Source organism: Hyla sarda, chromosome 8 (genome assembly GCF_029499605.1).
Source record: "Hyla sarda isolate aHylSar1 chromosome 8, aHylSar1.hap1, whole genome shotgun sequence".
NCBI lineage: Eukaryota > Metazoa > Chordata > Amphibia > Anura > Hylidae > Hyla > Hyla sarda.
The window spans coordinates 64298937-64321825 of record NC_079196.1 but is presented as its reverse complement, the minus strand read 5'-3'; the positions used below and the strand labels follow the sequence as shown (position 1 = coordinate 64321825).

The following is a 22889-nucleotide window of genomic DNA, read 5'->3' as shown; positions in this document are numbered from 1 at the left end:
CTCGGCCACTGTGGACATTGTCAATAAAGGGAGATCTAAGTCAGCAGAAGTAATGAGGTTTTTAAGACGTTTAGTTTGGATCGTGTTACAATTTAATTTCCATTTCTCGGCTGTACATATTGAAGGTAGTAGGAACATAGCAGCTGATGCGTTATCTAGGCTAAAATTTGATGTTTTCTTTCAGGTTATGCCGGGGGCAGATACGCGAGGGTGGCCAGTACCACAATTTCAACTTCTCAGCATGGATTAGGTCTTTACAAACAACTGGCTCGGAAGCTAATGATGAGCTCGTTGGCTCCTAGCACTGCTCGAGCATATAATCTTGCGTGGGACAGGTATACCAAATTTATAGCAGAGTTTTCTAATCCTGAAGAAGATTATGTTTCAAATTTAGTTTGTTTCATTTCATTTTGTCATTTTACCAAGAAGTTCTCATTCAATACTATCAAATTATATTTGGCGGGTATTCAGCACTTCCTGGCCATGGAATATCCAAGCAGGCCTTCACTTTTTTCGGTACATGCGATAAAGTCGGTGTTGCGCGGTATTCGCAGCACCCCAACTGTCAGGGCAGGGGCTAGGTGGCCCATTTCAGGTGAAATATTCCGTAACTTATCGGATTTGTTGGATACAGCACCTTTGGGGGTTGCACGCAGCATTTTGATTAAATCAGCCATGTACTTAATTTTTTATGGTTTTCTCAGGCCTGGAGAAGTGACAGCTAGTTCAGTCAAGGGCAGGCCAGTTTTAAGGCAACAGTTATCGCGAGTTGGAGATAGATATGTTTTATCTCTGCTAAGTACCAAGACATCCAAATCGGAGGTTTTGATTACTTATTTTTTCTCGGGTAACAAGTGGTGCCCAGTAAGGGTCTTGGATCAATTCATGAATATCACACGCGGAGTGGGTCCCGAGGTGCCTTTACTGGCAGTAGATGGTTTGCCGTTGTCAACTAGTCTTTTCACTAGTTCTATTCGCTCTCTACTCACCATGCTAGGCCTAGACCCGCAGAAATTTTCTGGCCATTCCTTCAGGATAGGTGCAGCATCGGCCGCGTCAAAGCACAAGGTGCCCGCTCATGTAATAAAGAGGTTGGGTAGATGGAAGTCGGCTTGTTACGCTCGATACATTCCAAACCCCGAGAAAGAAATGTCAGATGTATTTAAGGTGTTAGTTTTGTGAATTAATAAAGGTTATATATATTTACCTATTCTGGCTTGTCTTTTGCCCTCTATAGGCGGGCCCTCATCTCATGCGGTTATGGCACACCTCAGACCGCTGTTAGTATAAGGTTAGGTAAGTTCATATCCATTATGGGAAGCCTTGACCACAAGTATTAAAGCCCAATGGGCTGTATTTGTGGGAGGGGCTGGACACTACATAAACCCCGGGCTCCTGTACCTCGGGGCGGGTGCGGCGTTATTCCCACCCAACCCTCCCTCATTTATCATATTTTCACAACAGGGCATGCCCTCTATAGGCGGGCCCTCATCTCATGCGGTTATGGCACACCTCAGACCGCTGTTAGTATAAGGTTAGGTAAGTTCATATCCATTATGGGAAGCCTTGACCACAAATATATATATATATATATTATATTTAATAAAATATGGGCAGTACAGTGACCTTTTGCTTAGCATTGCTATCTTGCACCACTAGGGTCATGGGTCTTATCTGACTAGACCAACATCTACATGGAGTTTTTATATTCTCCTGTGTTTGTCTTGTGAGCCTAGTGTGGCTGTATGCCAAACTTTGCTCGTTGCTCCACTTCCATATTGCTTTATGACCTACTGTAGCAAAGCAAGATTGTTCCACAGTCTATTGTTGTCAGAAACCGCAGTAAATATATACACAGCTCTCTAGGATATTGTGACACTGTACAAAAATTACAATAATGTAATATTTAACTATAGACACTGTATAAAAAAAAAGCCCAACCCCTGTCCGATACAAATATCAATCTCCTAGATGAGTGATTGTTCGTGCGTCCCTTTACTTCTATCACTCGTCGGCCGCACATTTACATATTACACAGAGTGATGTGAGAATTTTTTTCTCCCGTTAAAACCATGTGATCAGCTGATGTACCAGCATTTGTTTGTTTGTCGGCTGATCGTGGGTATCCGCAGTTCACTCAGTACATGCCCCATGTAAAAGGACCCATAAACTTGGTAGCCTGTACCAAACCACTGAAACTAAATACTATGATGCTCTGGCTGAGAGTATTAAACCCAGATCACACAGCACCTATGAGTTAAACGGGTACTACCATGGAAAACTTTTTTTTTTTTTTTTTTTTAAATCAACTGGTGGCAGAAAGTTAAACAGATTTGTAAATCACTTCTCTTAAAAAAATCTTAATCCTTCCAGTACTTTTTAGTGGCTGTATACTAAAGAGAAATCCAAAAAAGAAATGCATTTCCTGTGATGGCCTGACCACAGTGCTCTCTGCTGACCTCTGCTGTCCATTTTAGGACCTGGAGAAAATCCCCATAGCAAACATATGCTTTTCTGGACAGTTCCTAAAATGGACAGCAGAGGTCAGCAGAGAGCACTGTGGTCAGGACATCACAGGAAATGCATTTCTTTTTGGATTTCTGTTTAGTATACAGCCCCTAAAAAGTACTGGAAGGATTAAGATTTTTTTAATAGAAGTAATTTACAAATCTGTTTAACTTTCTGGCACCAGTTGATTTAAAAAAAAAAAAGTTTTCCACGGTAGTACCCCTTTAAGGTAGCTACACAATTTCAATAACTGACAGCCATCTTGTTCAGCCTTCAATTCTCTCTCCTGATCTTACCTAAACACATGAACATTCGACATGGCTAAACATTGGGGGGGGGATAAGCTGCAGCCAGACATCTTTTATTTCTCACAGAACAATAAGGCCAAGGGGTAAAAACCCTTTTCTTCACCGATATCGGGTCGGGGGACAATCAGGAGGCTGCTATACACATTGGACAGGCAGGTTAATCCAAACTAAATCTAAGGTGTATGGGTACCTTTAGTAAATGCATTCCAGCAAACTGATAACTTGCGCTAAGCATTGCTACATTTTTACAAATTCAACCCGCTACATCTTTATTTTTTGTCTACTTCTGGAACACTATAAAGAATTAAACTAAGCGTAATCAATGAAGGGGAATTACATCAAGTATTAATAACAAGAAGGGGAGAGTTGGATGGTTGCTGCGGCCATAATCCAGACTATAAAATATGGGGGTATTATGATTGTGTGAAACAGCTATTTCAGGATCATAATTAAAGGGGATACAGAATTTGCTGTTGCTCCTTGTCTAGGGAGCCTGAGGGGGCCTACACAGTCCCTAGTCCTGTACGATGAGAAGTATTATACAGTGGTCCCTCAAGTTACAATATTAATTGGTTCCAGGACGACCATTGTATGTTGAGACCATTGTATGTTGAGACCAGAACTCTATGGAAACCTGGTAATTGGTTCTGAAGCCCCAAAATGTCATCCAAAAATAGGAAAAAGATGAAGATTAAAGAAAAATAAGTAGATAACTAATAGAGATAAAGCAAATCCTTACATATAAAAGTAAGAAAGATCTGCTGGGAGCTGTAAATCACTGTCTGTCAGTGTTTCCCAACCAGGGTGCCTCCAGCTGTTGCAAAACTACAATTCCCAGCATGCCCGGACAGCCGTTGGCTGTCCGGGCATGCTGGGAGTGGTAGTTTTGCAACAGCTGGAGGCACCCTAGTTGGGAAACAATGGTTTACGTAGAGGACAGAAGCTTCTTCAGGGTCCTACACAGTACACACAGTGTCCCAAATGGAGCCACCCTTACTTGGTGTCAAGGAGCAGCTAACCCTGGCACAGGTAAGGAGTAGTACAGAACTTGTAGTTCCTCCCTGTACTGTAGGGGGCGCTACCAGACACCAGTCACTGCATACACTTCAGTAATACAGGTGATTTACCAATAAATGTTCATTCTGATTGGTCAGTTCCTCCAGTTGTGACATGTCTCACGGATCTGGACTGTCCCCATCATTGTATGTTGGTTTCAAGTTACAATGGTCCAGAAAAAAAACATTGTATGTTGAAACTATTGTATGTTGAGGCCATTGTAAGTTGAGGGATCACTGTACATGGCAGGTTCTAGTTAGGGGCCATGCTACTGATTTTAAATTGGGGATCAGGAACTTCAAGAGGCTCCTCAACTGGAATAAATGGGTTTTCATGGCATAAGTGGCTTTACTTTACTTTGATTCTAAATTGGGACTATAGCTGTGATTCACGGTTTTATGACATATGAATAGAGATGAGCAAACTTACAGTAAATTCGATTCGTCACAAACTTCTCGGCTCGGCAGTTGATCCTGCATAAATTAGTTAAAAGGGTACTCCGGTGAAAACCTTTTTTCTTTTAAATCAACTGGTGGCATAAAGTTAAACATATTTGTAAATTACTTCTGTTAAAAAATATTAATCCTTCCAGTACTTATTAGCTGCTGAATGCTACAGAGGAAATTCCTTTCTTTTTGGAACACTGATGACATCACGAGCACAGTGCTCTCTGCTGACATCTCTGTCCATTTTAGCAACCATGAATAGCAGATGCATAGCAGATGTATGCTAAGGGCAGCATGGTGGCTCAGTGGCTAGCACTGCTGCCGTGCAGTGCTGGGGACTTGGGTTCAAATCCCACTAAGGATAACAATAAATAAAGCGTTATTATTATTATTATTATAACGTCAGCAGAGAGAACTGTGCTCGTGATGTCATCAGAGAGCATTCCAAAAAGAAACAGGAAGGAAGGATTAAGATTTTTTTAATAGAAGTAATTTACAAATATGTTTAACTTTCTGCCACCAGTTGATTTAAAAGAAAAAAGGTTTTCATCGGAGTACCCCTTTAAGCTTTCAGGTGCTCCGGTGGGCTGGAAAAGGTGGATACGGTCCTAGGAAAGAGTCTCCTAGGACTGTATCCACCTTTTCCAGCCCACGGGAGCACCTGAAAGCTGAACTAATTTATGCAGAAAAAGTCATCAACTGCCAAGCCGAGAAGTTCGTGACGAATCGAATTTACTGTAAGTTCGCTCATCTCTACATATGAAGTTATCTTACCTAAATAAAGTCCTTGATGCTTATTTCACTCGCAACTGAAGAAAAATATGATATTCTTTTTATTGTTTGTTTGCCTTGTTTTTCACAACAATATTAGGGGGGCAGGAGCAAAGCTATAAACGCATGATATGTTTTTCCAGTGCTTACTGAGACATGTAGTTCACTGGCGGATGGGGATACAACAAAGAGGAGGGCAAATGTAACTAATTTTCTGCTTATATGTTTTCCATTTTGTTCCAAAGCATAATCATATTTTTAATGGAGTAAAATTGCTAATACCTATTATTTTCCCTTTGCTATTTGCAAAGTTATTATGAAATGAAAGAATCCTGTGATGAGTGATAATTATCCAGAATAATTCTAATCTACAACGCATGAATTTCATTGGAGCTGAGTGAAATGAAAATGTATTTGCTAAGTACGAGCTCTACTTTAAAAGCTACTGAATCCTGCTAAGGAAGCCAATTACTTAGCATTATTTTCCGTACTATACGAGAATGTCCCTATAATGAATGTTTCAGGCTTTTTTATATTATTTGATTGCTTACGTTTTATTTCAATAGTTACTTATAATTAAAGTTGTGAGTCGCATCCTAAATATAGTGCATTCTTTGTCTGACAAGCTGGGGGAGTGCGTAGATACGTTCCTCTTCCAAGAATAACCCAATTGGCACTTTGTTACATTCAGAATAATCTCCCTTTTGGGAATTCTCCTGCTCCACGAGGAGTGCACTTGTTTTCAGCCCAGGTAGCATAGCAACAATATGCAACAATGCGATAATGGTCTGGTAAAAAATGTAGACGCCACTTATTTGGAAGGAGCCGTTGATTCTTTACATGTTTTGTGGATTTAACACAGTTTTAGACATTTAAAGGGAATTCATCATCAGAAAATATTGTATTGTTCTTATGTAGAACATATTTTTTAAGAATTGTTGTTGATGTTTCTTCTCATTTTCCAATGTACTATCTATATCATAAACTGACCCCAAAATCTTAGCCTAAAACTATGCTAAGACTTTCTGTTGTATTTGTGATAATAAGGAGACGTTTGTCATAACAAGGAGGAGAATTTCTTTGGGCAAATATTCTGCCATGTGAATGGGCCCTAACAGTAACAGGGGACACTAAGAGATAGAGAAGACAATACATGTACTTGTCATGAACAAAAAAAAGTTTTGATAAGTCGCAAGTTTTGACCCATGAAGGTCATCCCCACTGATCAGAAGAACGAGCAAGGAGAAGTGATCAGTAGTGATCTTCTTCCAGTTCTCCTTATTGGTGGGGGGGGGGGGGGGTTGGGTCTCAGCACTTAAGATCCCAATCAATCAAAACCTTTGACATGTCTCTGTGACTTTGTTTCCACCTCTATTCCCTTTCCATGATGCTAGCAACCATATGGTGTGTTTCTAGGGTCTTTACACCTGAAATTTTTAAAATGTGGCCATTAAAGGGGAACTCCGGTACTTAACTTCTTAACCTCTTAAGGACGCAGGGCATACCTGTATGCCCTGCGCCTGGTCCCGGTCTATAACGCAGGGTCAGGCCGTGACCCTGCGTCATAGTGGGTCGGTACTGGCGGCTAATGACAGCCGGGACCCTGGGCTAATAGCGTGCGGCACCAATTGTTATGCCCTTGCAGCACCAATCATATAACCCTTTAGATGCAGTGTTCAAAGTTGATCACCGCGTCTAAAGTAAAAAAAAAATACACTCCCGGCAGCTCAATCGGGCTTATCAGGACCATCACGATGAAATCCCGATGTCCCAATCAGCTAGAACGCGAGCGGAGGGTCTGTTACTTCCCTCCGGTGCATCTGATCTGCTATTGTTTGTTCCCAGCCTGAAATGCAGGCCTGAGCAATCAACCGCCGATAACACTGATCATTGCCATGTTATTGCATGGCAGTGATCTGTGTAGAAGATCAGTGAGTGCAGTGTTATAGCCTTTAGAGGGAGCTATAACATTGCAAAAAAAAAGTGTGAAAAAAAGTTAATAAAGATCATTTGACCCCTTCCCTAATAAAAGTAAGAATCACCCGCCTTTTCCCATTAAAAAAAGAAACTGTGTAAATAAAAATTTAAATAAACATGTGGTATTGCCACGTGCAGAAATGTCCGAACTATAAAAATATATCATTAATTAAACCGCACAGTCAATGGTGTATGCGCAAAAAAAATTCCAAAATCCAAAATAGGATATTCTTGTTCACTTTTTATATCATGAAAAAAATGAATAAGAAGCAATCAAAAAGTCAAATCAATACAAAAATGGTACCACTGAAAACTTCAGATCACGGCGCAAAAAATGAGCCCTCATACCGCCCCTTATGCATAAAAATAAAAAAGTTATAGGGGTCAAAATATGACAATTTTAAACGTATTAATTTTCCTGCATGTAATTATGATTTTTTCCAGAAGACAAAATCGAACCTATATAAGTAGGGTATCATTTTAATTTTATGGACCTACAGAATAAAGAAAAGGTGTAATTTTTACCGAAAAATGCACTGTGTAGAAACGGAAGCCGTCAAAAGTTACAAAATGGCATTTTTTTCTTCAATTTGTCGCACAATTAATTTTTTTTCTGTTTTGCCGTGGATTATTTGGTAACATGACTGATGTCACTGCAAAGTAGAATTGGTGGCATAAAACATAAGCCATAATATGGAATTTTAAGTGCAAAATTGAAAGGGTTATGATTTTTAAAAGGTAAGGAGGAAAAAACTAAAGTGCAAAAATGGAAAAACCCTGAGTCCTTAAAGGGGTACTCCGCCCTTAGACATCTTATCCCCTATCCAAAGGATAGGGGATAAGATGTCAGATCACCGGGGTCCGGCTGCTGGGGACCCCAGGGATCCCCGCTGCGGCACTGCGCTATCATTACTGCACAGAGCAAGTTCTCTCTGCACGTAATGACGGGCAATACAGGGGCTGGAGCATCGTTATGTCACGGCTCCGCCCCCAATACAAGTCTATGGGAGGGGGCGTGGCGGTCATCATGCCCCTGCCATAGACTTGCATTGAGGGGGCGGGCTGTGATGTCACTAGGGGTGAAGCCATGACGTCACGCTGCTCCGTCCCCTGTATCGCCCATCATTACGCACAGAGCGAACTCGCTCTGTGCAGTAATGATAGCGCGGTGCCGCAGCGGCGATCCCCGGGGTCCCCAGCAGCGGGACCCCGGCGATCTGACATCTTATCCCCTATCCTTTGTATCTTTTGTATAGGGGATAAGATGTCTAGGGGCGGAGTACCCCTTTAAGGGGTTAAGGAATGGGGCTTAGGGATAAGTGATTGATCGTAGGGGAAGAGGGGTCTGACTGCTGAATCCCCCCCCCCCCCCCCCGCCACTTCCAGGCCAGCATCCATCTCAAATGATGCACAAAGCAACATGCCTTCACCGTGCATCTGTATGGGAGAGCTGGAGATACACCGTTCGACACCGATCCGTGCATGGAGTGGTGGTTGTTTCATGCATGGAAAGAGCCGAGGCACTAGGCAGGGGGGTCCCAGCTGTCAGATCCCCCCCCCCCTCGTGATCAGAAACGTATTGCCTGACCCCTATCCCATAAGAAGTTAAATACCGGAGCTCCCCTTTAAGCCTAATAAGAAGCCATTTCTTCTTGCTCTGTAAAGGAAGCTTTTTATTAGTATTCTCTTTAAAAGATTACAATGAAAGATGGCACCTCTGCATTGATTACATTGGATCTGCAATTCATGACTGGTCAATGCTTAGCCCACCCCCTCCCTCTCCATTTACAATGACCTCTGCATAGGTCTTCCATATAAGTCAATGTGTGTCCTTTCCTGGATATTGGTATCTATGATCCATTTCCTGTAAAGCAGATTTCTAAAGCTCAGGTACAATGGTTGCCCACAAAATCGTATACAGAAAATAAACTTAAAGGGGTACTCCACTGGGAAAAAAATTGACATTCACTGGTGCCAGAAAGTTAAACAGATTTGTAAATTACTTCTATTTAAGAAAATCTTAATCCTTCCAGTGCTTATCAGTTGCTGTATGTTCCAGAGGAAGTTATTTTCTTTTTGAATTTCTTTTCAGGCTGACACTTCTGTCCATTTTGGGAATTGTTCAGAGTGGGAGAAAATCCCCATAGCAAACCTATCCCGCTCCAGACAGTTCCTAAAATGGACAGAGATGTCAGCAGAGAGCACTGTGGTCAGACAGAAAGGATATTCGAAAAGAACTTCCTGTGGAACATACAGCAGCTGATTAAGGAAGGATTAAGATTTTCAAATAGAAATAATTTACAAATCTGTTTAAGATACAATAAATAGATCATTACTTGGTTCAAAATAGTAAAGCAAAATAAGCGATACATTAAGAAGCATAGTGGAAACCTTTATGGCACATTTCCAGAAAAAGATATTAGTAAGTATCAGTAGTTATAAAATGTATAGACAACTTGTTGGATCCAAATTTCTCAAGGACTTTTATGTCATATTTACGTGATTTATTTATATCTTCAATTCTGTTGCTAATGTCTAAAATATCAGTGTTCGACCCAGGGTGGGCATACTAAGGATGTATGGCATTTTTAGAATGTATGGCAGCTGTTAAAATCTCTGTGTTTGAGTTTTTTCCCCATATAAGTCAGGTTTCATTTGCTTTGTGATATCATATTGATTGTTCGCCTAAGACCAATATCACGCTGATGTTGAAAGTTTTATCCTGAGAAACATCTTAGGTCATTCTGTTGTGAGAGATCACAGGTATAGACTTTAGGGCACCTGCAGTTGGTATTCTCGAAAGTCTGAAATCCATTAGAAACCCTGTTTTATATATAACATACAAACTCACTTTCCTTCAAAATAATGAATTCACTAGTTTTCCAAAATATGGTTAATTCAAAAGGTATCAACACAGAAGAAGGTAATGAGCTGTACCAGAGCCTGGAAGGCAATCCACAGAGCACATAGTGCAAAATCCAAAGGAAAAGCGTCAAGCGCTTGTAGAATGTGGACAAAATGTGACCTCCTTATTCCAATTCCACCAAAATTAGTAGAACAATAAGGATGCATGTGTAATACACAGCTTGACACGTTTCGTGGTTAATTTCATCAAAAACATTCTGATAAAGTGGGTAACCACAAAACACGACAAGCTGTGCATTGCATGCATATTTTTATTGTTCTAATCATTTTGGTGGAATTGGAATCATGAGGTCACGTTTTGTCCACATGCAACAAGCGCTGGCCTCTGTTTCTTTGAATTCAACATGTAAGTCTGCAGCTCTTCAAATCTAATTAAAGGTTATCTGAGATTTTTTATTGCCAGAACCAGGGCCACTCTTGTTCTTTGGTTAAGTCTGGTATTGCAGCTCAGTTCTATTCCATTGGCGTATTCCAGTATGGCATTTTTAAAATAGTCAAGGTGCTCTAAAAATACCAAACAAAGCATTCTTACCTGCCAAACTGCCTTTCTGCTGCTGTTCTGATGGCACCAGGTCCCTGCTGCCCTCCGCTGCCCCCCACTTCCTCTGCTGGGGAAAAACGTGTCACCACTGCAGCCATTGCAATACCAGGTATAGCCAATTTAAAGTATTGAACTGTTTCTGTGCAGAAAAAAATCAAACCCCTATAAGCTCCCTTCATGGTCTATTCACACGTACAGTATCCTGCGCAGATTTGATGTGCAGGATTTTCTGCTGCAGATCTCCATGTAAACTGAATGACTGAACACAGCTTGAAATCCTGCGCATCAAATCTGCGCATCAAATCTGTGCAGAATACTGTATGTGTGAATAGACACCTTAATCAAAACTTTTTTTTTCATGAACGGATTCACTTCCCAAAAGGTTTGTCTTTCTATTAAGGCAAAGAAAAGGTGAAAAAAGCTCCAGTTGCGCAACAATTCCCCTTAAGTGCTATGAATGCACTAGTCAATCATGTGGAGTAAAAAAGCAAAATTTACCATTTAGCTGATTTGTAACAAAGCATAATACTCTATGAGGCGCTCTGTGTTTTCTTTTCTTGTCTTTCATATGTCTTTCTATTAACAACTGATTGCTATTTGTACTTCTAATGTTACTGTTTTTATGTTGCCAGGTAGCACATGTCACACCACCGCTCTCCCAGCGCTAGTCAGGACTCCCAGCCTCATGGTTCAACCGTCCTTGGATATGAAGCCCTTTGTGTCATTCCCAATGGAAAATAGTCCAGCTGTTGGACTCTTCCCAAACTTCAACACAGTAAGTACATTCTTGATAACTACATTATATTATATGTGTATATCCACAACTTTAACAGGCATTACTTGACAGTACCAAAACTTTTTTATATATCCTATGATCTATTGAAACATGCTAATCTACAAAGTTTAAGGTCTGATGTGACCTGAATTATATCCACTACATCTATTTGAACTCTACTTTCTATTTATTTCTACTATTATGAAAGACAAATTAAGAATTTCCTTTTTAGAGAAATACGTAATGCATTTTCAAATGGCCTAAACACAATCATAAGAGCTGAAAAGTAAAGGCCAGAGCAGAAGTCACCAACCCAATCCTCAAGGCCCACCAACAGTCCAGGATTACAATTTTCCCTGTTCTATTCCAATGGAGTAACCCAGAATGTTGGTGGGCCTTGCAGACTGACTTGGGGACACTCAGGTTAGAAGGTTTGTCCCATTAGGACAAGGATATATGGATGTCTTAGAAGGGGGATCCATGCTTTAGAGTGGAGAAGCACCTCTGGGTCAGGAGCACCTAATGTTACCACTTATTACATTGTTGACCATTCACTAGTACTATTGCTGTATAAATATAAATGTGTGGTCCCCAATGCAATAACTGCTGATCAACAAGGATTTCAGCAGGGACCCATTGATGGTAAAAGTATCAGACTCCTTCATCTTCTAATGGGACAACCCCTTTTACATAAAGGGTGTAGCTTCACAATGGCTTAGCACAGCCCATATCTCATCACTCACTCCAGGGAATCTGAGTTCCCCACTGTTTTCCTATTATAACACTAATGTCTTTGGTCATATGTGGACTTCTATGGCTTAAAAGTTGAATACTAATAACACCTTTATATTATGGAATTGCTATTTGGAAATTCCCCAGGTATATTCTGGTAGGGTACATAAAGATGAATATATACTACAAGTAGATTTTTTTTCTATTCCTTGGAATATAATCATTTACTAGAGAAGAGTCATTTTACAATTCTCCTTTATGTCTGTTGTGCCACTTTTTTATTTTGAAAACAGACATGGAATTACAAGTTTCCGTCTAAGTCGTCTGAGGGTTGAATTGCAGTGTAGGAAGCTGTGTGCTAGCCGGGAAGGCCTCTCCAAATACGGTTTAAAGTGGGTGCATTGATTTTTTTTTCTTAACTGGAAAGAGTGAATTGATTTTGGGTTTCATCTCACCAAAAGCTGTTTTCATATGGATTTAAATCGATGTTTCATCAACAAGGATGAGTAATCCTTTTACTTAAAGGTGCATAGGAGCTTACTCTTTGACATTGAATTTTCCACACAACACTGTTAAATGACTCCATCATCTAAATAGATGCATTGTAAACTGAGTTTCAGTATATGCAAGATTAATGGTATTTTAATAATGTGCTTGTCTTCTATTGTTCTACTGTACTCTCCAATTTTTTCTATATAAGTCATTTAAATGCAATGGTAGGAATCCTTAACTACTTGCTGTCTAATAATGAGTATTATCCTCAAGAGCTGCAAGAAGTAGCTGCAGCCCTACTCTAATAATGTAGATCAGACAAACTCTGATATCTTCTGTTTAACCCTTTTTATGCCATGATCTATGATAATCATGGTAATTAAGGTGTGAGACTGAGGGGGGACCATGTGAGGTGATGGGGCTGGGAGCCCAAAATCCATTGAAGGACCTTAGCGCTGGCAATATTGTCCATTGTTAGGGCATAGTTAGGTATACCATAAAAAATTATTAGGTACTATTTAGATATGCTTATGCATGCCTGTGTAAATATAGATAAATATGCCCGTACACTATAGTTCAAAAAAAATTCCTAATTAAAAATCTATTTTAATATGTAGAATTATTTTATATCTTCACTGCCATTTCAAACAACTTCCCCCGTTTGATGGACTATGCGATTACTAACATATTTTTAAATAACTTCATTTACCAAAACTAACTCCTTGTCTCACTTCCCAGTAAACTACAGTTTACTGCCTGTAGTTAGGCTCAGTCTGTCTCTAGTAGCAGAGGCACCAAGACAGAACACAGAATGTAGAGACAGACCTTAGCCAGTGCTTTGCAAAAGAAAGAGGGAACAAGCCTGGGCTGTGTACCTACAATCTGTGAGCCTATGTGCTTCCTACAGAGTATTGGCACTGTGCCTGAAGGATAAATCAATAATTGCGGGCAGATGTCCCTTGTATAACAACCAAAGTTCCTACTATTGTATGTACACAGTGCTGCCTCTTGAATGTCATCCTCATCATTATCAACAGCAGTTCAATGCTTAATATAACCCCTCCCTTGCTGTGATCCTACATAGCACCTTGCACACCCAATGCATCTATAACCCCTTTAGTATTTTACTGTGTTACTCATATCATCCCCAAGCACATTGCCAGCCTATTCAATAGAGTGCATTTTTATCAGCATTATGTCATAACATAGCAGAGAGGAATAAGTGCTGTCCAGTAATTGGCCAGGCAAGTAAGGGAAAGGAAGTCCCTGTGTGAGTGCGAGTGTGTCTCTAGTAATAGAGCAACCAATACAGAAGACAGAAAGTGAGGCAGGGCTTAGATACCGCTATGCATAAAAGTGAGGGAGACAGCTTGGGTGGTGAACTTGTAATCTGTGAGCCTGTAATAGCATCTTAGTGTTATCTCCTCTTTGCTTGTGCCATTGCTAGTTATTTCATTTCTACTGACTAAGTACCCTCTAAAGCCATCCCCCATCACAGTGTTAGCCTGTTCAGTCTGGCACACTTTCACCAGCACTATGTCATGGCACAGTAAAGATTACATGCTGTGCTGTGATTGGCCAGACAACAAATAAAAAGGAAGAGCCTCTATGATTACTGTTGAAAAACAGCCCAGAGTATTAAAAATATCAGCGCGCCATGGAGTGGCCACTCAGTAACAGCAAGGAAAGCCTTCTCACTAGTGACGAGCGGCATTGCCCATATTCGAATTCGCAATATTTCACGAATATATAGACGAATATTCATCCTATATTCGCGAATTTCGCATATTCGCATATGCGAATATTTGCATATGTGAATATTCGCATAATCACGTATTCAAGGAAGAAAACAGTGAGGGGGTGGGCAACTTTACTATTGGTTGCTAGGGATGTTGTTGATAACCTCTGACAAGTGTATTTGCATCATTCTAATTGGCCCACAAGTGAAAAGAAGGAATATGCAAATATTCACATATGCGAATATACAAATATTCACATATACGAATATGCGCATATGCAAATATTCACATATGCGAATATGCGTACATACGAATATTTACATATGCGCATATGCGGGAGAAAAGCGAATATTCACAATTTAGACTATATAGCAAATATATTCGCGAATTTGCATTATTTGCGATAAAAATTTGAAATGCGAATATTCGCGCCCAACACTACTTCTCACCACTCTGAATTGTTAATATAACCAAACCAGGTAGATGAAAAAGAAAAAAGTAAGAACAAATTGTACACTTTAAGATTATATATATATATATATATATATATATATATATATATATATATATATAAAGTATATTCATATTTTTACAACTAGCAAGAATCTCTAAAGAAATTAAGCTTACCTAATTCAGAGCAGTGAGAAAAAAGGGATGCAGGACAAATGTTATTAAATTCTCATTGAAATTGAGTCAGATCTAGGGTTTGGGTTTTTTCACTCACTAAATTCTCTCATTTATAAACCCATTTCCAACAGTACTTGATATTTTCACTGTAAGAAGCTATAGGCAAAATGTGAACTGGAGAGTCCTAGGTTCTTTATCTGTATGCATATTGTTTAGGTACTCCTTTCAAAGGGAACCTGTCATCAGACTTCATCATATATAACACGTGGTAATGCTCAGACTTCACCATATATATCACGTGGTAACGCATTATATATAAATGTGGTAAAATCTAGTGTTGCTTGCGAATATTCGTAATTCGAATTTTATTTGCGAATATCGCATATTCGCGAATTCGCGAATATTCGCGAATATAGCACTGTATATTCGAAAAAAAAAATTTCACAGTACACATCACAGTGATCATCCCTCTCTGCTTCCAGCTTGTGTGGTCTAAAGAAGGCTCTAATAATAATGTGTGAGACCGCCGGGCGAATATTCGCATATTTGCGTAAATTCGCATATGCGAATATTGATCCCTCCCTTCTGCTGCTTCTATCAAGTTACACTGGTATACTTGCTATAAAGTTCATAAATTTTCACATATGCGAATTGTCACATATGCGAATTTTCGCATATGCGAATTTACGCATATGCAAAAAAAGTGAATATTATGAATATGCGAATTTAGCGAATATATGACGAATATTCGTCCATATATTTGCGAAATATCGCGACTAAAAATATGGCCTATGCCACTCAACACTAGTAAAATCTTCTTCCTCACCGTCCCCAGTTGATGTTTCTGCCTGCAGGGATGGTGAAGATATAGTTTTAAAGTGTCCCCCTCTGGCCCCGTAAGTAGTCCCCTGGACAGGCAGCTATACTCATCTAGTACAATTGGCTTTAGCTGTAATCACGCCCTCCTAGACGTGACTGACAGCCCAGGCATGGCCGCATCATCGCTCTGCTCCGGCTGCATAGGGCTGATGGGGGCTGTCAATCACACTGAGGGGACAAGATTACAGCGCAGTAGAACTAGGAACTAGGTAAGTTTAGCTCCCCGCCCAAGGAACTACTTACAGGGCTAGTGGGAGACACTTTTAAACTATATATCCCACGTCTTACAGTGATGGTGAGGAAGAAGATTTTCCCATATATATTGTGCTGCCACGCCTTATAAATGATAAAATCATGATAGGTTCCCCTTAATGTTTACATGGTAGAGCTGGGATTCACCCCAAAATAAACTAATCACTATAAACACTGATACAACTTGCCAGTTTACATAGCACTGTGTACTTTAACATTTATGGGTTTAGTACCACTAGTCTAAAAGGCATGCTACCAATATTATTGAGAACATCCATATAATGCCCTGGTATATGGACTGATTTGCCGTAAACTGCATGCATTGATCCCTGTGACTGTATTTTATTAATTTGTAAAGAAGAATGAGAGGCCACTCACCAAATCCGTGTTCCAAAGCTTTATTCTTGAATATTCAGTGCATGAAAATTCGCCAGCAAGACGAGGTCAGATGCCTGGGGGGCGATGCAATATATTGCAGCGCCACCCAGATGTCTGACCTCATCTTTCTGGCGAATTTCCATGCACTGAATATTCAAGAATAAAGCTTTGGAACATGGATTTGGTGAGTGGCTTCTCATCCTTCTTTACATGTTTGCAACAACGCTTATCTGCATTTTCATGCTAGAGATTGAGCACTACCTACACCGGTTCACCTGATTCATCCCTACACATAGCTCGACTGCCCGGTACACAACATCCAAGACCCTGGTTGTGCCGACCGCTGTCTCTTCCTTTATCTTCATATTTTATTAATTGTTGGCAAAGTCTGCCCTTTCATATTTACCCTATTTACTATATTAGTCTAATCATGAGAACGTAAGATTTACATATGCGGTGTACGCTTTTTCTCTTGGCATAGTGTTGCATTGGTAACAAACAACAAAATACGTGGTCTCAAATGGCTGGAGGTGCTCAACCCCAAATGCGGTTGTGCATTTATACTGGGGGAGGAGATCCTGCCCTTGTAGTCCGTTGCTAGGGGCGATCTCCAGCATAAAAATGCATACAATGGAGGATGCCTGCAGCGGACTATAAGTGCCGCAATAGAATCCTACACCAGATAGACGGTGTGGATGTGTAAAAATTTGAATAATACAATACAGGAATATGGGTGCACTACTGTGGTAGATGTATACAGTGACATTGGCTATCCCTCAACACTGATGTTAAAATTGAGACATTCGCCAGTATATCCTTGTATGAAGGACATACCAGAGCCCGCACACCAACGCTAAGGTTTCTCAAATGGCGCGGGACCTAACGCTAAACCTACCTGTGCAGGATAAGCAAATCAGGGGCCAGTGGGCAATTACGGCAGCATTCGGTCAACTCACAGCATCCTCCCAGGTACCCTCCAGCGTGACTAAGCACACATACAATGGGAGGAGAGAGACAGGCTGCAAGCCCCACCTAAGTTGGCTAATATAGGTGCATGGCCTCACAGGTGCTACCCTAATGGTGCCTGGAAGATATTCAAGGCGCATTGACATATGGAGTTTACACACCTCCAAGTATAAAATTTTAAACAGACAACAAAAAACGTGGTCTCAAATGGCTGGAGGTGCTCAACCCCAAATGCGACTGTGCATTTATACTGGGGGAGCAGATCCTGCCCTTGTAGTCCGTTACTAGGGGCGATCCCCAGCATAAAAATGCATACAATGGAGGATGCCTGCAGCGGACTACAAGTGCCACATTAGAATCCTACACCAGATAGACGGTGTGGATGTGTAAAAATTTGAATAATACAATACAGGAATATGGGTGCAGTACTGTGGTAGATGCATACAGTGACATTGGCTATCCCTCAACATTGATGTTAAAATTGAGACATTCGCCAGTATAATTGTATGAAGGACTTACCTGAGGCCGCACACCAACGCCAAAGTTTCTCAAATGGTGCGGGACCTAACGCTAAACCTACCTGTGCGTGATAAGCAAATCAGGGGCCAGTGGGCAATTACGGCAGCATTCGGTCGACTCACAGCGTCCTCCCAGGTACCCTCCAGCGTGGCTACAAGCACACACATACAATGGGAGGAGAGAGGCAAGCTGAAAGCCCCACCTAAGTTAGCTAATATAGGTGCATGGCCTCACAGGTGCTACCCTAATGCTGCCTGGAAGATATTCCAGGCGCATTAACATATGGAGTTTACACACTTCCAAGTATAAAATTTAAAACAAACAACAAAAAACGTGGTCTCAAATGGCTGGAGGTGCTCAACCCCAAATGCGGTTGTGCATTTATACTGGGGGAGCAGATCCTGCCCTTGTAGTCCGTTGCTAGGAGCGATCCCCAGCATAAAAATGCATACAATGGAGGATGCCTGCAGCGGACTACAAGTGCCACAATAGAATCCTACACCAGATAGACGGTGTGGATGTGTAACATTGGTACTTAGGAGCTGCCTGCATTGTAATGTTTGTCACATGGCCTTTGGTCTTTATTCATAGATGTTATTATGTACAGTATAGTGATTTGTGTGTGTAGTGTCATCCAATAAATCACTTTCTCCTTTCCTATCCCCTAAATATTATATAGTATAATGGTGTAAGTTACAAAATTTGGTTTCTTCTAATTGTTTTATCAATGTTGTTTGGACAGATACTTGTTAGGATGAAACAGTATGAAGTCCCTTTGGGGATCAGCCTTTGGTTTTCATTTTGTTGCATTGTGTTGATTTCCTGACCTACGTTCCTGAAAGATGAGATCCAGCACAGCTGTCCGGCCAAAGCTAGTCATTATCAAATCTCCATAGAGTGTCGAAATACTCTAGGTGTCCACTGTTCATGACAGAATCACCATCGGGACAATTAGAGGAGCGCAGTCTACAGTTTGCTCTATTTTCTTTGAACTTTTTTTTTCTTTACAAAGCTTTTTCTGAACTTTTGAAGTGTTTCTTGAATTCTTTTATATAAACATGTTGAGTATTTATTTCTACTTTTGTAGGAGACGCTTTGATTTTGACACTAAAATAATAATCTCTCTTAAAGTATGTGTAATACAAATTCTATTTGTAAAATCTGAATATAGGATACTACAAAGATGTAAATTGGGTCTGATTACTATAATAATTGTGTAAGATTATACATGTCAAGGGGTACTATCATTTGTTTTACTCTTCTTTATGTAATAAATTGTTGCCAAAGCTTATTTAGACTCATTCTAGAAAAGCACCGCCCACTCAGATAGGTCGGCAAAAATTGTCAAAAAATGTTGTGCAAAGCTGGTGCTTGTACTTCTTGGCAGTTCACTACAGGCGCAGGCATAATGAATGCTCCTCCATGTGTCTCATGCTTTTTGGGTATGACCATATTTAAAGTGGTTATCCAGGAATAGAAAAAAAAACAGCTCCACGTCTGTCTCCAGGTTGGGTGTGGTAATACAACTTGGCTCCATTCACTTTAATGGAACTGAGCTGCAGAACCACACCCAACCTGGAGACAGACAGGGAGCGTTTTTTTCTATTCCTGGATAACCCCTGTAAAGGAACATCTTAGAACAGAAGTGATTGGGTGTAAGTGCTGTGGAAAAACAAGATTATTTTTACATGTTATATTTCCAAATTCGAGCATCCCATCCTTACTTATAGTCTACACAGCTGGATGTTTATGCCATTAAAGTTGAGTTCTGCCAGCTACATTAGGCACATGAGACACAGACTACTCATTCTGTAACTTCTTAGCAGATACTGATACATCCATCAAGACTTCTGCTTTGTTACTATATATCTATTTTCTCTGTAAAGTAATACACTGAGCTGAGCTTCATTATCAGATGAATGTTGGTCACGCCCTACTATCCTGGCCATGGTTTTATTCTCAACATACCAGCCTGGTCACAACTATTCCATAATGGATATCTACCAAGCAATGCAGGCCTAAAATATTTAAAGATAAGCCAGCATGCCTTTGCAATTGTTCAGGATATAAATTCTGTTCAAAATATGTAACAATATAGAACTGTCTACATGATGGCCCATTGTTGCGCTGTGATAATACAGATAATTCGCAAATAATGTCAATGGTATGAGAAATTAATAGGAAATCAAGAAACAAATTTTAGTTATTAAATTATGGGCATCATTTGTGATAAACAGAATATTATATACCGTATTTTTCGCCGTATAAGACGCACTTTTTCTTCCCCAAAACTGGGGGGGAAAAGTCGGTGCGTCTTATGCGGCGAATACACCCCTATGGTGGCTGTCCCTGCGGCCATCAATGGCAGGGACCCACGGCTAATACAGGACATCACCGATCGCGGTGATGCCCTGTATTAACCCTTCAGACGCGGCGATCAAAGCTGACTGCCGCGTCTGAAGGGAAAGTGACACTAACCCGGCTGTTCAGTTGGGCTGTTCGGGACCGCCGCGATTTCACCGCGGCGGTCCCGAACAGCCCGACTGAATAGCCGGGTTAGTGCTTACAGGACACCGGGAGGGACCTTACCTGCCTCCTCGGTGTCTTCTCCGTTCAGGGATCCCCTGTATGGCCGGCGCTCTCCTTCCTCGTCATCAAGTCGTCGCGTACGTGCGTCGGCGTGCGTAACGACGTGATGGCGGCGACGGAGAGAAAGGATACCCGGCCGGCAGCAGAGACGTTCCAAAGCGACGGGGACACGGCGACAGCGATGGAGCGACATCCAGGGCAGCGGTGACGGGTCCGGAGCGGCGGGGACACGTGAGTATTACCTCATATGCAGTGGTCTTAAATCTGTGGACCTCCAGATGTTGCAAAACTACAACTCCCAGCATACCCGGACAGCCAACGGCTGTCCGGGCATGCTCGGAGTTGTAGTTTTGCAACATCTGGAGGTCCGCAAGTTGAAGACCACTATTGGGTTCAAAATCTTTATTTTTTTAGATTTTGCACCTATAAATTGGGTGCGTCTTATACACCGGTGCGTCCTATAGGACGAAAAATACGGTACATATAGGCCTAGATTTATCAAACTTTGTGAGAGAAAAAGTGGAGTGATTTTCCTACAGCAACCAATCACAGTCCAGCTTTCACTTTACCTCAGCTAGTTAACTGAGCTGTGATTGGTTGCTGTAGGAAAATCACTCCACATTTTCTCTCACACAGTTTGATAAATCTGGGCCATAAACTCTTATTGCTAGATGATATGTCACCACAGTTTCTAGAAGCCTAAAGATCATATTTATGTCCAGGTTTTGGGACTTAAAAAATAAACATGTACATACTTCCCTACATTCCCCTGGTGCCTCGGTATTGCTGCTCCCGTTCCTATATACTCTTCTTCCTGGTACCAGGGGTCGATTTGTCACAGTGCCGCTCTACCAATCACTGGCATTGAGCCCTGTTACCAGGAAGAAGAGCTCGGCTGAGACCGGGGCTAGGGGTCAATGTGGTAACTTGCTTCAGCCAGTGATTGGTGGAGCAGCACTGTGAGGAATCAACCCCCAGCATCAGAAAGCGGAGTATACCAGGACCAGAAGCAGCAATACCAAGATGGTGGAGGAGCGAAGGGAGGTATATATATATATATATATATATATATATATATATATATATTTTTTTTTTTTTTTTTGGGTATGTTTGTGTAAAAAAAGATTACCGCCAGAGTACTCCTTTAAAGGAGTAGTCCAGTGGTGACTCAGTGGTGAGCAACTTATCCCCTATCCTAAGGATGGGGGATAAGTTGCAGATCGCGGGGGGTCCGACCGCTGGGGCCCCCTGCGATCTCCTGTACGGAGCCCCGACAGCCCGCGGGAAGGGGGCGTGTCGACTTTCGCACGAGGTGGCGGCCGACACGCCCCCTCAATACAACTCTATGGCAGAGCCGAAGCGCTGCCTTCTGCAATCTCCGGCTCTGCCATTGAGATGTATTGAGGGGGCGTGTCGGCCGCCGCCTCGTGCGGGGGTCGACACCCGCTATCTCGGCGGAGAGCCGGAGCCCCGTACAGAGAGATCGCAGGGGGCCCCAGCGGTCGGACCCCCCGCGATCTCAAACTTATCCCCTATCCTTAGGATAGGGGATAAGTTTTTCACCACTGGACTACCCCTTTAAGTAATCAAAGTGATCATGTGATCCAACAAAACAAACTTGTTCCCTATTGACATGGATATCTGATCGGTGGGTTCTGGCCACTGAGATCACAATGACATGGTCCATGTCCCCTTGGTTAAATGGTACTCCATTCAACTCTATGGGACTCAGGAATATAGTCAAGTATTTTCAATTTAGAGACGCTTAGTTAAGCATGAATGAGGTAGGAAAGCCACATACGTACCATTCCCATTCTAATGACAGTCTGTGGGTTATTTTTAGGAATATCTCTGGCTGTTATCCAAATACCCTTATGTTCACAGATCGTTTTTCTCATGTGTATTTTGGGGCAGAATACACTTGTATTCCACATCCAAATGCATGTGTAATGGACTATCAGACAATGCCCCTTTGATTTCAATTGGAAGTACAGGCCATGTGTATTTTTACGCTGCTGCTTCCAAACACATCATTTTAAAATGCAGGTTGTATGTCCCTTTTTCAATGTGTATTCTGCGCATATTGTATTGTGCTGTAAATTGTGTTCTAGCAGGCTACCTGTTTCTGCTGTGAATCCTCTGTGCTACTACTATAATATATTATGAAACCATGCTTAGGAGCAAAGTCTAAGAAGGGCTTCTTAGATTCTGTTCCTAAGCATGGCTTCATGATATTTTGGTTGTTCATCCTTAAAGGGGTACTCTGGTGGAAAACTTTTTTTTTATGAAATGGTGTCAGAAAGTTAAAAAGATTTGTAAATTGCTTCTATTTAAAAATCTTAATCCTTTCTGTACTTTTTAGCTGCTGTATAATACAGAGGAAATCATTTTCTTTTTTAATTTCTTTTT

The 22889-nt window shown here is 41.2% G+C and overlaps 1 protein-coding gene across 6 annotated transcripts in view; it reads left to right on the top strand.

The window, feature by feature from the left end:
- The window catches only part of ZNF385B (zinc finger protein 385B), a 628650-nt gene that overhangs the window by 468045 nt on the left and 137716 nt on the right, over window positions 1-22889 (top strand). For all 6 annotated transcript variants that reach the window (XM_056536591.1, XM_056536595.1, XM_056536592.1 and 3 more), the window contains one exon: window positions 11165-11307. In XM_056536591.1, the coding sequence (XP_056392566.1) occupies window positions 11165-11307 (143 nt within the window). The remainder of the gene's footprint in view (window positions 1-11164; window positions 11308-22889) is intronic.